Genomic DNA, 17,756 nt, shown 5'->3' with positions numbered 1-17,756 from the left:
ATACTTCCAAAGTGACCTTTATTTGTATTTTATTTTTTTGGAAAACTAGGGGAGATTATAATGGTAGAACTTAATAAACTTGACAAAGTATGACCTTCTTTTGGGGGAAATCACAATTTTTTAGAGTTAACTATGCGGAAGATATACAACCAGGTAACAAAAACACAAAACTTGGAAACAACTTTGATGCAAGATATTGTATATCTTGACTGAGCACATCATTGAGTGATTAAGTTGGACCAAAACTCTCTGATGAGAAGACAAATTTTACTAAAAAACTTGGATGTTAGAAGAAAAGGAAACTCAAACGATGTCAATGCATGGAGAGATGATAGGAGAGAAAATAGGGAAAAAAGAGAGATTTTCAGCTAAACTAACCTTTGATACTTCTAATATCAATATCTCCAAAAATATAGCTCAGAATTACAAACGGTTTGTTGATAAAGAAATTAGACTCAAATATATTTAATTTTATATCTAATTGACATAAAATTATTCCCTCTTGAATTCTTTTATGGCATCTTGATTCTATTCATTCTGTATCTTGACCCTTGTTAACTGCAATGTAAATATCTCCTTAAATATAGAAGGGATTGACATGAAATTTTCTCCTTCTGAAACAAGAATTCAATATGTTTCATCCAAGTATAAATTTTATTCATATAATATACTTATTTTGAGATAAATAAGCTGATATATTTCATAAATTTGTAATTTGGTCGAACTGAGTACTCTTTCTTCTTTGGCCAGCATGACCGTTGACTCTACCAAGATCGATATTTCCCTCTAGAAAACTAAGATTGAGAATTGGTTGAATAGGTAAGAAAATAGACTTAAATATATTTCTTTAGATAAAGTATCTTTTGTTCAATATATAATTTTAAATATGAAAATCTTAATATGGAGGTGAGAACACCAAGAAAACAATGGGTATTGGAACTGAAGAAGAGAAAAAAATATAGAATATGAACCTAAATTACTAGAGATAATAGAGGATGACATGAACCACATTTAGAAGATGAACTGAACCATACCTTTACAATTGAGTAAGTGTTGTATTTATACAATTTATAATAGAGAAGATAAGTTTTACATTGTAAGATAAATACAACATGGGATAAATCCAATGGAATCTTATTCTATAATTGAAGGGATTATGCTTATCCTTATCATTGTGGTTCTAGAAAATATTATGATCAGGATTTGGCCAATATAAGCTAGAAATCTCAGGTCCATCATAAGTCAATTTCAAAATATTATCATTATCAAGGAACAAACTAAGAGAATGTGTGGCTCCATTGTATTTTGAAACATCATTTGTGTTAATGAATACATCAGTTTCTTTTATCAATTCTTACTTTGGCCCAAGATACTATTACTTTTGAATTTTGATGATGCCAAAAAAGGGCAGAGGATTGCAGGGAGTCGAATAATCTTAAGACCACAAATAAAATGGTTTTTGAGAGAGTTTTCTCATTGAGGTGGGAGAAAGCTCATTGAAATTTTAAAAGTGAGGGGAGCTAAAATACTTGAAGCATAAAAGAGCAAATGAAAGGAGCTAAAGTACATTGAAAGATAAGAGTATAAACTCAAGGGAAGTTAGTTTGAAAACATAGGAAATTTCAAACCTAGTTTCCATTGCCTTTGCATTTATCAATTGAACTATGTTTGTCATCATAAAAAACGTCCATCGTGTTTAAATTGAGGTTCAAGGTACTTGCACCTAAATTTTGATGGCAACAAATTCAGCCATTTAACATCAATTTACAAGTGAATTTTTGTAGAAAAGAAAGGAACTCAAGACATTTTTATAGAAAAGATCAAATCCCTATGTAGATTCAATCCCGTGAGCATGAAGAAGAAAAAAAGGAGTTGAATCCCACTTACAGTAAGTTTTAGAATTAAATGTGGTGACAAACCCTCCGTAGGAGTTGAACCCATCAAACAATAGGATTTGAATCCCAAGATTAGAAGAACACTAAAAAGAAGAATGGAGTTGACCCCAAGCATAGAAGTCAAACCCTTAAGACAAGCATAAACGAAAAAGAAGTTGAATCCTAGATATAGAAACTTTTGGAATAAAAAGTGGGGTCGAGTCGCCTTGTATGGTGAAAAAGCAAGGGGAGTCCCACAGAAGGATTTATCCCCATCTAGGTGAAAAAAGACAAAAAAAAGGACCTAATGGAAAGTTTTGGGATAGAATAAGGAGTTGATCCTATAGGGTGCGGAAGCCAAATGAGTTGAACCCAGGGGAGGACTTGATCACAAAATCATATTGTTGGGCCAAATCCGAATGTTGTAGGTCTTCACATTTTATAAGAGACTTACCCACATGTTCAACAACAAAAATAGAATTTACTAATTATTTTCTCATAATGTTTAGACCTTGTTTCACCTATTTTTTCAAAATATAAAAAATAACCTTATCCATTCATATGGCTAATTTTTGTAACATTGGGAATCATGTTATATATACCAAACTCATTTCAAACTTTGAGATATAATTGATGACACAAATTTCAAATCTCCCAAGGGCTCCCATAATAATTTGCTAGTTCCAGTGCCATTAAATGCCCAAGACGAAGTGATTTTGGTACAGGTTTTGTGTGGAAGCTATATATTTTGATTCTAATATCTGCCTATGAAGAGGTTCTATTGTGCTTCAAACTAAGCTAAACAAGTATCACTTGCATTTGCAAATCAAGCAATCAAGACGTATAATCTCATCTGTGCCTACAGGAAATACTTTGCTCATCATAAAGTTTTCTCAAGTAGGTTTTAAATAAAAGAAATAATAATTTTAAACAAAGGAAACAAAGTTATAGTTGTTGTAGCCAATCAATTCTTTCCTTGCTTACTGATTTGAGACCTTCCATAGAGGGGATCCAGGTCAATGACATACTGCATCCATCCTAATCCCTGCCAGTCGTGATATTCTTTCAAAGCAGCTCTTCAATTCAGGTGCAACCGTAAAAAAACATAATGCATGAAAGAAAGATGCTGTGATGCTCAGAACATTTTTGTCCCTTTTAGCACATAAGAAAATCCTAAAATATTTCAAATCCCCTAAAGAAAGTATTATTTAGAATAACTTATAAAATACTATTAAAGGCTGAAACGATAAAAAAAAGTACACTCAGTTTAAGCAAGGCCTGAGCTCATTACAGCTACAATAAAAATGCTGGAAGGCCCTAAATCACCCAACAGCTGCATCTAGAGAATAGCTTAGACATAAATATAAAGATACAAAATTCCCACTTTTGTATCCTTCGAGTCCCAATCTTACACGTCCATATCCACATCTATGCTTTCCCCATAACACATTCACCATTTTCAATCCAGATTATCATTCATAAATTTAACCCATACTAAAACATTCAAATTCACCATAAATATAGAAAATAAATGAAAATTTTAATTCAAACCACAAAATTCAAAGTAAAAATGAAGTATAAACATTGAATTACATCTTACTAAAGACAAATACCAAATGGGTGGAGCATCCACAAGAATCAAGATACATCATCTAGAATATAAGGCATTAGAAGATTGCTTCCATCCCAGAAACTGGAAGGCTTCCATCCAGCTCCATAGATGATCTGAGTTGCAGACCCAGACCAAAACCTCAGCTTGTCTCCAAACTTTTCTGTCTAAAAGAAAGAGACCTGTCAAATGGCTGTAAAGAATACGACTTGAGCTCTAAAATCTGGCTCTTGCTAATAAGGCAACGTGAAGCTGATTGAACACTCAAAACTTGTAATATCATAATCTGAATTTGTTTTACTAAATAGTTCTTTAAAGAGAACAGACACTCAGAAAACAGAAAAAAAAAAAAAAAAAGGAACAGTGATGTAAACTGAGATGGGACATCAAGTCAACAAAAAAAGGAACAGTGATGTAAACTGAGATGGGACATCAAGTCAACATGACTATCATTACCCTATCTTATACATCTGGGGTCTTGGACCCTACTTAACGCTCCACGGGCCACACAAGATCCACATGGAGTAATAGCCATACCAACACAATTTACTTGAAAAAACAGAAAAGCCACTAATTGCAGCAATTGGCCATGTTGCTACAATCATGTTTTGATGTCACAAAGTCAGGGGTCCGATTTGATTCAACCAACACCTCACTACAATGAGATGCTCAAATGAACAATAAAATATACAAATACAAGGACTACTTCAGCCATTCACTGAGGGTCAATATCAAACTAATTTGGAAAACTGCCAAAGGTACAGATTATGAGGCAGCCAATTAGAAGGAGAGGAGTAGCTTCTCTCACAGCAGGTCACTACCAATAAACATAATTTAAACAAGAGAAAAGGCACCTCTTAATTACCCAGTTTTTGCAAAGGGAATGCTAAAATTAAAAAATAAAAACTCTTACAAGAAAACAAAAACAAAAAGAACAAAGTTTAAGAAAATTCTTCTCATTTGTCTGTATTAAGAAGTCCAAGACGCAAACAGATCATAAGTGGGATAATAAAAACACACAAAAGGTGCAGAGAACGAGAAAACCCCAAGCACGCAAGTCATCACGATTGCTCGTCAGCTCGCTGGTTCACTGGTCCTCGTGTCCCATCGTCTCTCCCATCGATTCTGTCTTTCCCTTCTCTCTCACCTCTCTCTTCTCTCTTGCTCCTCTCGTCACGACATTTTCCCAATAAAAAAAAAAAATCATTGAAAGATCACAGTCTAATGAACCTCAAAGTAATTAGTTGACAAACCAAGAAACAAAATAACTCGTAAAAAAAAACAATCCTTTCTCGTACAAGAAAATCTCAGTCGATTTAGCATAAAAATAAATGACCTGCAGATACCCATAATGGACTTCGGCACACAAATTTAGAGCTTAATAAATTAGCTCTCAAGAGTTTACCCAAATGTTATCTTAATACAAACAAAAAGTTAGTTCCAACATATTGGTGCTTTGAGAGGGGGGAGTGGGGAAATATGAGGTCGGCCATCTATAATATCTGATGATCAAGGCACGAAATTTTGTAAACTCAGATTATAAGTTACAGATGGATAGGTGAGTTAATGGAACACAGTGGCTGCTTGGTCCATTCTGACCTAAGTAACGCAGCCAATTATTCTCTAGAGGTTCTCAAATGCTCCCTTCAGTCCCCTGAATAAGAACCAATATCTTCATATTCCAGGCACTCTATCCTTAGATCTACCTATTCTTAGGTGTGATAAAAGACCTAGTCGTACAACCATAACTTTTCAAATAATAAGAGTGCTGAACCAGCACAAAACAAAGGGTAGCATGTCACACCATGCAAATTCAACTAGTTGAAGGTGTTTTATCACTAAAGAGGTGAGAGAAAGCAAAAGATGGCTCCTAACATTGGAAAGACAACAGTTTAAACTTCAGTTTGCAGGTCCAAAATCCACTATCAAGCCTGATGCATATGGGATGAATAAAAAAGCACATGTGACAGCACCAAGTAGCTTCAACATGACCCTCCCTAGTATGCTGGAAATGGAAGAGACTACAACACCAACTTATGCCAACTACATAACTAAACGTACTAATCACAATATTCTTATGAGAAAAAGCACTGAGCACCAAGAAATTAACAAAACCACATACTTGCTCATGCAAATATCAGCACATGGGCATGATGATAAGAAAGGGAAAAAGAAGTTTCCTCAAATTTCTATATGTATGTTAAAATAAGCTTTTCACTTTCTTCTTAAGTCAATACTCATACACTCATAAAAATATATACCTTCATCTAAAGAGAATATGAAAAAGTAACTAAATTATAAATAAAAAGGAAAATGCCCTCAATGACTTTGACAGAAGACCAATTTGGAACAGAGGACTAAGGAACTTCAATTATTAATTTTACCTCACTTAAAGAACTTACTTCTTCGAATAGAGTTCTTGAATAGCATATTGCAAATGAACAGCCTCAACATGGTTGGGACATTATGTCACTGCTGTTGTTGTTGTTGTTGTTTTGTGAAATGAAACTGCTGTTGTAGTTGTTGATGAAATTTATCTTTTTTCAGTCTGCTTCAGAACCTGTGTCAAATTCTGACCCACTCTCCAGTTCACATTCATCTTCCGTTTCAACCTCGTCCTCAGTGTCTCGTTCGACCTGATCGCTAGCCAAATCCTTTACCTCAGGCAACAGTATATCTCCTTTTCCCCTGTACATAATCCCTGTCCTCATCACATAATAATACTTCTCTCTAATCCTTGCAAGTGGATGGGGATCCACCAACTTTCCCCTTTGATATCCTTCTTTAAGTGACACTGTAGTAGTCTTGCACTTCAAAGACAGGTAAAAGATACCCGGATACCTTGTAAAGACTCTAGTGAACTTATGAGGCAAATTAAACTCCTCCCTCAAACATCTCAAATAGTTCCTCTTAGTCTTCTTATGAATAGTTAAGCTCAAGAGTTCATGCAACACTCCCACCACGTGTTTCTCCATCAAATCACTATCTGGGTCAATCTGCGATGAATTTTCATAAGGTGAAATGTATGGAAGTTTCTGAAATTCGTCCATCCATGCTCTGACCTTCTTCTGGGACCCATAACCCCGTGGGAAATTCATTGGAAAGGCTAAGGAGGTACCTCTTTTAAAATCTCTATATGAATGAGAAAGATTTGATATCTCAGCATTTCTTTGCAAAGTAGAAACTGCAAACTCTTCACGCCAACCAACTAGGCCCAAACATGGCAATCTATCTTGTCGTTTAATCACTTGGAAATGGTTTGGAAACTTTGGAACTATTGTTTTCACATAATCATCCGGAAGACCCAAATCCCACTTTAGAGGAGTTATACACTGGAGGGGTATTTGTTTGGAATTGGACATCATGAGAAAACGAGAGAGGCGTTCAACAATGTCAGATTCATTGGTTTGGTGAATGGCTTGTTCTTGACTGTCAAGGAAACGAGCAGTATCAGTGAGACGGAAGCAGGGGAGATTAGAGTACTTGGGATCAGAAAATTCTTGGAAAAGTGTTGGATAGCGTCGGAGAAATCGAAGAACAGGGACAGTAAGTCCCAGGAGTTTTTGTTGAGGGGACAGGATACGAGCAGAGAGGTAACCATGGGAGCTGCGCTTGATGACATCTTTAAGGAGGCAAGCTGCTTTGAGATCTGTCTCTATGTCGATAATATGGTCCAGAGAGCGATTTTTCACCCATTTGAGGCGCACCCTTACGAGATGACGACAATGGAAGTGGTGGTTGTGATTTGGGTATGGAAGAAAAGAAGCAAGATGAGCAAGGTTTCCCAATTGACGCATATCACCAAATAGCTATCGTCTCTGTTTGTTCTACAAGCTCTAGATGATCCAAAAAATTACAGAAACTGAGAGTGATCGACAGAATAAGAGAAACTGACAGTGATCCACAGAATAAGAGAACCTGAGAGTGATCTACATAATAAGAGAAACAAGGTAATGTTCTTACTCTTTTTTCGGTTGAAAACTTTGGACCTTCCTAAGCCTGCAATTTACTCACTGACGCCAATTTGTAGATCCAGTTTACTGTTGGTGTGATTGGCAGGCATCTCACTCTCTTCCACAAGAAAGCAGCATGTGAAATTTTAATTGGCAGAGTTTTGGATCAACATAGACGAACTCCTTGATCGTCAACATAGGATTTCCATGATTCCACAACCTAGTTCAATGGATGAGCTTAGACGCTACCCGTTCCTGCAGGTTATTGTCAAAATCAAGATTGGATTTAAAAAACGAATATAAAATTTAAAAAAGGAAAAGAAGTTACTATCATTTTTACCTCTCAAAGTTTGTGCACAGTTTCTACCTTCTCTTCCTTAATCAAGATAGTTGCAACTTTCACAACCAAAACCTATATAAATTGCATATAGTGCATTGAGCATCATGTCATGACAGGAACTCCGAATTAAGAAAGTCTTTTTCTGACATAATAAACAAATTACAGGTCCAGAGCTTTAGCTTTGACTTATTTGAAAAGATAAAAAGTATAACCCATTATAAGGGAACACTGATTTATAAACATTTAAATATATTAAAATATACTTAAATACTACTTGGGCAAATTAATTTCTAAAAATGATAAAATTATACTAAACCACAAGTTGGACAACAAAAATAAATAAAAAATTTAAAACTTTAACCTCTAGCCAAACAAATAGTAGATGAATAGAATAATTAACGAAAAAATAGTATATTGTAAATAAAAAAATTTCGGTAGATTATAAAACTCCAAATCTCCTCACTTTATAAAGATGATATTCTTCTGCCACTCCAATAATTGAAAAGAAAACTTCCACTACACAAATGATTGTTTTTATCAATTCATTATAATGTACTAAAATAGCTCCAAGAATAAAAGTGAAAATTCAGTTAGTTCATTATAATGTACCAAAATAGCACCAAAAATTAGTAATTCACATTTTTATCCCAAATTTCTCAACTACTGTCACTTATGACCTGAGATGTAAAAGAGAATGTTTGCTCCGGATTTTTTATATTTATTGAGTAACAAGATATAGTGGAGAAATCCATCAAAGGAATTACCTAAATACTTCTTCTCTCTTTACTCTTCTATCTTCTCAATTGATCCTGTAGACCTTAACATCTCCTAAATCTTCACAGAGCACCCGATGATTCCAAACCCCTCTATTGAATTTCACACAGGCTTACACAAAAGTGAAGTATGTAAGGAACTGCGATATAGAGGTTTGGATTATAATATGTGTCAGACACTTTAATAACCAAAGTATGATTCTCAGGCGCTAAATAGTGAATAGAGCCTAATCCACCAAGGCGAGATGCAGCTAAACACTGACCATCACTTCTGTTCTCTTTCTGCCAATTATTCAATCGGGACCAGAAATTAAAATTTTTCAGGAAAGGAAAGATAAAAACACAAACGTCCAGTTAGCTAAAACCCAAACACCAATAACCTAAATAACTTTCACATAAGTTCTCAAATACAACTGAAAGAAAGACCGTTGACGTCCCCAAAACTGTAAACTCAGCTGCAAATAACTGAAAAGCCAAACCCCTCTGAAGCAGTTCTTGCATTACTCCACTCCACATAGCAATAGAATAAAATAATGTCTCGAGCAGTCCAAATAGGAAAAAAAAAGAGAACAGTTCCAACCTTCGCCAAATCGAGGGGAAACAGCAAGCAAAAACCGAAGTTGGTAAAACAAATAGCTCGTAGTTTCCAACATTGAGATCAAATATGGTTTTATCTTTTCCAACGGGATAATGTAAATTGAAGAGTAAATCGACATTACTTAAAATCAGTTAATCTCTAACTAAAAGGTTATGTTTTACATATACCAGCGATTAAACTTCTCTGCGGGCAGATAAAATGGCGGAGGAGCTGTGTAACTCGAACCAAGAGAGACGGAGAAAACGCCGGGAAGAACGAATATCTGGGTTTAGAGGATTTGAAGCCCGTACCCGAAGGGGTCCGGTTCCGGTACATACTTTACATACTTTACACGTTTACTCTAATGGGCACTTCCCTTATAGATTCATGATTACCTTTTTAGATTTAAAGTTCTAGAATGTCAAATCTTCTAGCTTTTAAGGTACTAAAAAACCTCTTACAAAACATAAAAGATAAAAAATAAAAGTTATACCTTTCTTTCTTAGAGATAGTCTTTCTCCAAGTTAGATCCAAGCATCCAAATCCCTAAACATGAGGAGCATGATGGAACTATCAATGTTAAGAATAAGAAAAGAAATTGGAAGGTTTAGGCAAATTTGAAGTTTTCTCTTCAAAAAGGTAAAATCAGAACTTAAAACACAAAAATATTTGTTCAAAGGTTTGGGCTAATATAAACTCATTGAATGGTCTTCTATGAGTTTAGGAGTTCGAATGGTTTGGTCATTTTTTAATTTTTTTCAAAAAGTTCCAAAAAGGATTGTTCAATAAAAAAAAACTTGAGCATAACGATTATCTTTTTTGAGCTCCCTAGTCCTAATGATCGATCAAAGCATCAATCAACCACATTTCAAATGTTTTTGAAACATGTTGATTGATCACTTCATCCATTGATTGATCATACAAATGGTCTGGCAATTTTTTGTATGATCCATCCCCTGCATCGATCCATCATGTCTTTGGGATGTTGGATCATGCCTATGGGATGTCCAATCATGCTTATAAAGGATGATCGATAATGCTTTGTAAATCTTGTCTAGTTGTCATCTGAATGATTGATCATATTGCTAAAAGGATGATTGAGTACTCATATTGCCAGTATTCAAAAATTAAGTTCTAAGCACAATTTTAGAAAACATTGCCTGTCCAAATGCTCAAAGATTGCTACGATACAAGGGCATTAGATTTGAGTTTGAACTGAAGTTTATGTTTGATGGAATTTTATGATATATTCCAAAACCTTTATATAACATATATACGATGATTTGGTGTATGACTTTAAAAATATGAATGTCCTAATGCTCCATAACATACTTGTGCTTAATAATCAATTCTTTTTTAGGTAACTACTTATATAGCTAGAGTTCTTGAAATTTTTCAAATGATGTTTGGACTTTAGTTTTCAAATCTTCTATCTTCTTCTTTGTGTAAGTTCTTCTTCATAACAATAATCTTTAATAAGTTTTTGCTTTGAGTCTTGATTATCAATTTGATTGCTCATTCTTTTGACTTAGAACTTTTGCCATAAACCTCATAATATTTGTGTTAGAAGACATGTGTCTAACATACCCTAATAATATTGTTAATCACACACTTTCAAGCTACCCATTTTATTATCATCACAACAATGGAGACCAACATGATTTTTCCAATAGTTTAACATCTTCTACTATGACTCCTCTTTTTTCTCATCCCTTGTCTTTCTTTCCTTTAGCTAAACCCTAAACTTCCTTCTTATCGAAGAACATGTATGGAAGAGTCTTATATGACTCTTGTTGAAAGATGGGTCCAAGCCCATATGACCAAGGAAGACCCACATATTTAAGAGTATTGGAAGATAGGCCCAAACCTATAAGATATGGATCCACAGAAGATAGGGCTAAAACCCACATAACCAAAGAAGACCCACATACCTAAGAATGTTGGAAGATGGGCCTAAACCCATAAGATATGAACCTACAGAAGAGTTTCAGTTTAAAGGTGTTTTAGTCATGTTAATCTTTTATTTATTTTGGATTATTTAATTATGTTAGGACTTATCTTTAAATGTTAGAGTTTGGGTGTAATTGGGACAAAGATAATTTTATTGTAATTGGACTCTGCTATCTTCCTCTATTATAAATAGAGGTTCATGTACTCTAATTACAAATAAGTCAATGAAGAATTTCTTTTTTCCGTAAATTCAATATGGTATCAGAGTAGGTTATGTGAGTACAGAAATAATGAGATCCTTTCCCTAATCTAATACCTCTAGCAGTTTGTTTGTGTTTATTTTTTCAGTCCCTACATCCGTTAGTTATTTTATGTTTTTCACCTCTACGATGTTTTCTATTAGTGAGAAATTTTTTGCTGCTTAATTCGGATCAAGTTCTATGACTCGTTGCCGACTCTGTTTTTGCCGAACGTTGTCGTGGTTTCTAGTTCTACCTCGAGACTGCAGAAGTGGTGGAGACCGATAGGAGCCGCTCTGTTCGGCGTTGTCGACGAGGAAGACAAAGAGCTGGTTGTTCCGCCGATTGCCTCTCCTTTTAGAACGGCTCGGATAAGACAACTCTGTGAGGCTGTTGTTTTGAACGAGCATACCAAGTCTTAGAGTCTTTCAGCGAGGGGGAGAAGAAGAAGTTCATTTGCCAAGTTGTTCGGCGTCGTCGCCTAAGAAGAAGGAGAAGAAGACTGCGTGATTAAATTTTCCTGGGACCTCTCGTATTGTTGCCATTGCCGAAGAAGAAGACTGTTGTTTGGCGTTGTTGTCGAAGAAGAAGAAGAAGAAGATTTGGCGCCAACGACGACAACGACCACTAATCTCGCCGAATTATAGCCAAGCTATCTGTTGTTCTTCCGAGTTATTTTGAAGGATTCTTTATCGTCGGAAATTGGCTGGGTTGCTGTCTCTGGTCTCCCTCTCTGTTCAGCACCGTGAGGAAGACGATGACTGTTGAAGGATCCTTCTGTTACTATACATCTCGCTAGATAATTTTTTTGGATAGACACAGTTGTCGATATGTCTGGTATCACGAAATTATAGTTCGAGCTGATTTGGCTCATTGAATCTAAGTTTATCTTGAATTTTTGTTGTCCCGTGTTGTTCGGAAGCAAGCGGTAAATATGGAGAAATGTTTCTGGAGTATAATCCGCCAAGATAGAGAGTCCAGAATCCTAGAAAACCAAGTTTGAACTGCCGCTTTGATCGGTGCCGAGAGGAGGACGACGACACTTTTGAAAAATTAAAGTTTTCCCTAGTTAGGGGGGTTAGTCCACAATAAAGTGAAATGAATTCCCCCGTATTATTTAGTTCATTAAATAATGGCGTTAGTATAGAATGAATTACATTGAAGTGAAATTACACCATTTCATTCGCTCAGGTAAAATTGGGGATAGCTGATTCATACCTATTTTGCAAATCAACCGGTTGAAGTGCATGACGCGCGTTGCTCCTTCCCCTCTCCCCCTGCAATCCTTTAGCAAAGTTTTTTTTCTCCTCCCTCTCGGCCTCCCTCTCCTCTACCTCTCGACCTCCATCGCAGAGCACGGGAGGCCGAGCCTCTCTTCCCTCCCCCCCCCTGTCATCCTTCCTCCCACCTCTCGGCCTCCCTCTCCTCTCCCTCTCGACCTCCGTCGCAAAGCACGGGAGGTCGAGCCTCTGTCAAAGAGCCTCTCGGCCTCCCTCTTTTCTCCCTCTCTGCGTATCATCAGAGCGTCACCTCCATCGCCGTTGCCAGTTGTCCCGTCGCTGAGGAAGACGACGCGTGCTAAGGAAGATGATGTTTAATTTTTCCTAAGTTAGGAAAAATTAAACCATCATCATAATTGGTTTAATTATCCAATTAATTAAACTATTATTTTTTCATTTTTTGTTAATATATTATTAATTAATAATATGTAAAATATATATTATGTTAAAAATAATTTATTTATTTATTATATTCACTTATGTTATTTTTAAATTTTTTATTTATTTTAAATAATTTATTCTAGTCATATGTAATTATTGTCTTAATTTATAATAAATTATAATCATTAATTAATATAATATAGTTTTTCATTAATTAGGATATTAATATATTCTAATACTACACGTTAAATCACTTATAAGTGTAGTAACCATGTTTATTTTGGTTAATTATCTGTTTAGGTGTATATTCTATTTAAGTATATTATAAAAAGTTACTCATTCTCTTCTTTATATCATACTTTTCATTTGGGGGCACTAACACTGGAATCTGTTTTCTAGTGCACTTGAACTCGTCTACACTAACACCCAAAGATGAGTTGAAGTTGAAATCAATTCATTTAAGTTCAATTCAATTCTTCACTTTAATTCAAGTTCTTTGTGGACTAACCCCCCTTTAGGAAACGTTTAATCTGCTCATTGGTTTTGTCGAGCGACCCGGTTCTGGTTCGCCGGGTTAACCCAGCAAGTTGGAACAACTCGGACCGAGTTAACCCAGTTCGGTTCAACTCAGTGAGTCAACTCAAACATGCCCCACTCACTTTTTGCCTCAATATACGTGCCCAAGTTTTATACATATTTGTTCCACAACACGGAAATATTGGTCTACTATTTGACTTGACGCTACTCGGTATTTTTTCAATGGCTGGATTATTATTTTGAAGTATTGGCAACTTATTCCTTGGTCAGTATATTATTTGGTATAAATACTTGCATCGAAGTATTTCATGGGTCATTTTACAAGGTTTATTATTATAATTCATGTTATATGTGTTGGAAAATGGTGGTGTTATATGGGCCCAAACCCATTTCAGATGCAACTATTGTGTCTTTTTGGATGAGACATTATTATTGAAGAAAAGGTGGTCTCAGTATATGTTACATAATCATGACGGATAAGCTTATTACTACATCAACTACCCGTAAGGACATCTATGTTATTTCACCATGATGGAAGAGTTTATTACTAACTCTATTGAATTGGTTATTACTCCTACCACTTGAGAGTCGTTGTCTTGCGGAGGGACACAGTGATGGAGGAGTTTTTTTTATTACACTTTCGAACAACGTATAGAGCCACTACCTACATTAATAGGAGTGGCACTACCTACAGAAGATAAGAGTGTGTTGAACATCTAGCATGAGTTATTTGACTGAATTATGGAGCAATGTCATATGGTTTGAAGTGATTTTACTCTCACTTATCTTATGCAAGCTATGCGTCATGAACGAGAGCATTACCGTGAGGGGGAGTGTTGGAAGATATGAAGGACTGTCATTTTATACATCATTTGCAGCAAGCTGGGAGTTCATGATGTTCTCTCACCCCCAGCTTGAGGGGGAGTGTTGGAAGATGGGCCCAAACCCATAAGATATGGATCCACATAAGATGGGTTCAAGCCCACACGGCCAAAGAAGGTTCATGTTGGAAGATGGGCTCAAGCCCACGAGCTCAAGACAAAAAGTCCACACGTCAAAGGAGTGGCATATGTGTAAAATATGGTATTTTCCATAAAGATGGCATAGAAGTGTAAATATGTATTCCTTTTATGTCTTTTGTTTTATCAAGTTGTGGCCCTAAGGGTATTGTAAAACTATAAATAAAGGCATTGGCTAAGAGGTAGGGCATTGAAGCACTCTCCTCTCTTTCCACAAATTCGTCCAGCCCTCATTTTTCTTTTTGACGCAACCCTCTTCTCCCTTAATCCAAACTCTCTTCTTCCACGTTCTTCTTCTTCTCTTCTCCTTCTCTCTTCTTCTTTCTTGTTGATCTAAAGTTCCTTTCATGAGATCCTAAATTCTACATGGTATCAGAGCAAGGAGTTTAGGATCTCTTCATGGAGTTATTATGAAATCTGTTCAAGAAGTTGTAAAAGGAGTTCAGTCATAAAGAGATAAGTTCATCATCTTCTTATTTACGTTTTTTTTTGTTTCCTTTTCTTATTTACATAATACTTTTTACTGTTTTTATTTACTTCTTGAATTTTGAGTCACATCAAGTCAAGATAAATCTTTATATGTTGTAAAGATTTATTTCTATGACTAAATTGATGTTATAATCTTGACTCCTTGTAAATCAATTACAAGAGTGATCAAGATCATTTGCTGTTTGCATCTTATTAAGATTGATGGGTGAAATTCAATTACCTTTATCTAATTTGGATCTATCTCATTTAAGGTAGAATTCCAGCACATGTTACTGTATCTTCTCCTACTTTAGGTTGCTCATGGGTTTGTGTTGTGTTGTTGGATGCCCATTACATGTTTGATAAAATGCCAACAACCATTTACCCTTTGTAGTTCCGTTTTTTTTTAACTTCAACAATTGAATTTTTTTCTTACTTTGAAGTCTCCCAAGAGCTGAAGATAAATCTCTTCCAAGTGTCTTGGTTTGTAGTTAAATCTTCTCTAAATTTTTGTCTATTGCTCGTTTGTGTTGGAGTTTGGATTAAGGCCTAATCGGTTGCATCTACTTTCTTCTCTTTGTTCTTATGAATACAAGAGAAGTTGAGTGATGGCTGGATGTTATTATCACTTTCTAAAGGCACAAATTTGTTGACAATTTGGTGTTTGCCCTTGTAAAAGAAATTGGTTCTTGTTCTCTTTTGTTGGTGATTGATTTGGTCTACGGGTTCTTCAAATTACTTAGAGTAATTGTTCTTTGAAGAAGGCCTTTTCCCTTGACCTCCATATTTTACTTGCCTCATCATGGAGATTGGATACAATAGTAATAAGAGTGATATACTCCGTATTACTACAATTCCACTTAGAGGTCTCTCCAATTACATGAGCTGGTCACAATCAGTTCGAAGGGTTCTTATTACTCGTGACCTCTTGAACCATGTTGTTAACTTTCCTCCTCCGATTGATGATGAAGATGCGTCCTACCACAAGTGGGTTAAGGATGATAACATGGTGATAAGTTGGCTCATTAATAACATGGAAGAGCAGGTGGCCAACAATGTGGTCCACTTGGAAACCGCCAAGAACATATGGGACACTTGTGCCAAGCTTTACTCAAGCACTGCTTCATTACAAAACATATATGATGTCTTACAAAACATGTTGCATACGAAACATAGAGATAATATTCATGAATTTTTGGCACGGTTTCGCGGTCTTCTTCAAGAATGGAAACTAGCTCAGCCATATTCCACTGATATTGCCGTTCAAGAACGACAAAGAGAAGGTTTGGCAGCAGCCATTTGCTTATCGAATATTAAACCATACCTTGAGGTGGCCAAAACTCAACTTCTAAGTTCTTCTGCTCTTCCATCCTTTGATGATATTAATGCTACATTACTTAGGATACTGGATCCATCCCCTCCTTCTCCTATTGATGCTCCATCGGTGATGTTCTCTAGCAATCGGGGAACATCTTCCTCATCCTGAGGACGGGGCAGAAATATGAGAGGGGGTCGAACTATGAGAGGGGTTGAAAATAGAGGTGGTAGAATGGGTCAGAATTCCTTTCGTACTGAGCTTCAACTTTGCACTTATTGTGTCTGTCAGAACCACCTTGTGGCATCATGCTGGAAACTTCATGGCAAGCCTTATTGGGCCACAACTAACCCAGTCTCAGTTAACGTTGAGAAAAATGAAGATAAGGCCGAATCATCATCCAGAAATGTGACTCTTACCGCTGAGGACTATGCCGCATTTCAGAAAATGAAGTCCTTCATGGAATCATCTATTCCCTCATCATCTACTGCTGCCACAACTATTGCCTCAAGTATGCTTTCTTCCTCTTCTTTCTCTTCCTCTTGGATCATCGACTCCGGGGCCTCCGAACATCTATCAGGTAACAAACACTTGTTGCAGTCCTTATCTCCTTGTTATCCTCATAAATTTGTTACTATTGCTGATGGTACCCAAACCAAGGTCCTTGGCAAAGGTTCCTCCTCTCTTACTTCATCTATTCCCCTTCAAGATGTTTTGTTTGTTCCTCAATTTCCTTCAAATTTGCTCTCGGTTAGCCAATTGACCAAACAATTAAATTGCTCTATCACCTTCTCATCGTCTTCTTGTGTCTTTTAGGATCTCACTACGAAGCGGGTGATTGGTGGCGGCCATGAAAAGGGGGGTTTGTACTACTTCACTCATCCACCATTAGCTGCATTATCGTCCACTACATCTGAGGCCCAACTTTGGCACAACCGACTTGGTCATCCATCTACCCCTTCACTTCGTTCTTTGGTTCCATCTTTAAAAGGACTTTCTAATATCAGTTGTGAGGTTTGTCAATTAAGAAAACATGTCAGGAGTACATATTCTCCTTGTCTTACAACTACAAGTACTGCTCTGTTTGAGCTAATACATTCTGATGTATGGGGCCCTTTATGTGTCTCAATTATTTCCCAAGTTAAATATTTTGTCATTTTTGTTGATGATTTTACTCGAGTGACTTGGTTATTTCTATTTAAAGAGCGTTCTGAAATTCTTCCTTTGTTTAAAATTTTTCATGCTATGGTCTTGACACAATTTGGGAAGAAAATTCAAACCCTTAGATCTGATAATGCTAAGGAATACATGTCTCATGACTTCAAATCATTTTGTGTGAGTAATGGGCTTATTCATCAAACATCATGTGCCTATACTCCTCAACAAAATGGTGTTGCTGAAAGGAAGAATCGCCATCTTCTTGAAGTTGCTCGGGGCCTCC

At 36.2% G+C, this 17,756-nt stretch overlaps 1 protein-coding gene across 4 annotated transcripts; it reads right to left on the bottom strand.

Annotated features, from left to right (window-relative positions):
- Positions 1-3,368: 3,368 nt before the first annotated feature.
- On the bottom strand, positions 3,369-9,429 carry LOC137942195 (protein WHAT'S THIS FACTOR 9, mitochondrial). 4 transcript variants are annotated; one of them, XM_068787894.1, is made up of 5 exons: positions 9,315-9,429; positions 7,777-7,848; positions 7,447-7,691; positions 5,886-7,319; positions 3,369-3,650 (listed from the first exon to the last, which is right to left on the bottom strand). In XM_068787894.1, exon 4 carries the CDS (start codon positions 7,278-7,280, stop codon positions 6,027-6,029), a length of 1,254 nt encoding a protein of 417 aa, XP_068643995.1. In that variant the 5' UTR covers positions 7,281-7,319; positions 7,447-7,691; positions 7,777-7,848; positions 9,315-9,429; the 3' UTR covers positions 3,369-3,650; positions 5,886-6,026. The 4 variants fall into 4 exon arrangements, with proteins under 4 accessions (XP_068643995.1, XP_068644017.1, XP_068644011.1 ...); XM_068787916.1 differs by having other exon boundaries at positions 3,369-3,646; XM_068787910.1 differs by lacking the exon at positions 9,315-9,429 and adding an exon at positions 9,130-9,179.
- Between the last annotated feature and the right edge of the window lie 8,327 nt (positions 9,430-17,756).

The sequence above is a fragment of the Aristolochia californica genome, unplaced genomic scaffold, assembly GCF_029961685.1.
Source record: "Aristolochia californica isolate CCGP_79_NKW_82.1479 unplaced genomic scaffold, dmAriCali1.0.hap1 SCAF_10, whole genome shotgun sequence".
Classification (NCBI taxonomy): Eukaryota; Viridiplantae; Streptophyta; class Magnoliopsida; order Piperales; family Aristolochiaceae; genus Aristolochia; species Aristolochia californica.
The sequence above is the reverse complement of the archived record's forward strand: the minus strand, read 5'-3'. Positions and strand labels throughout refer to the sequence as shown.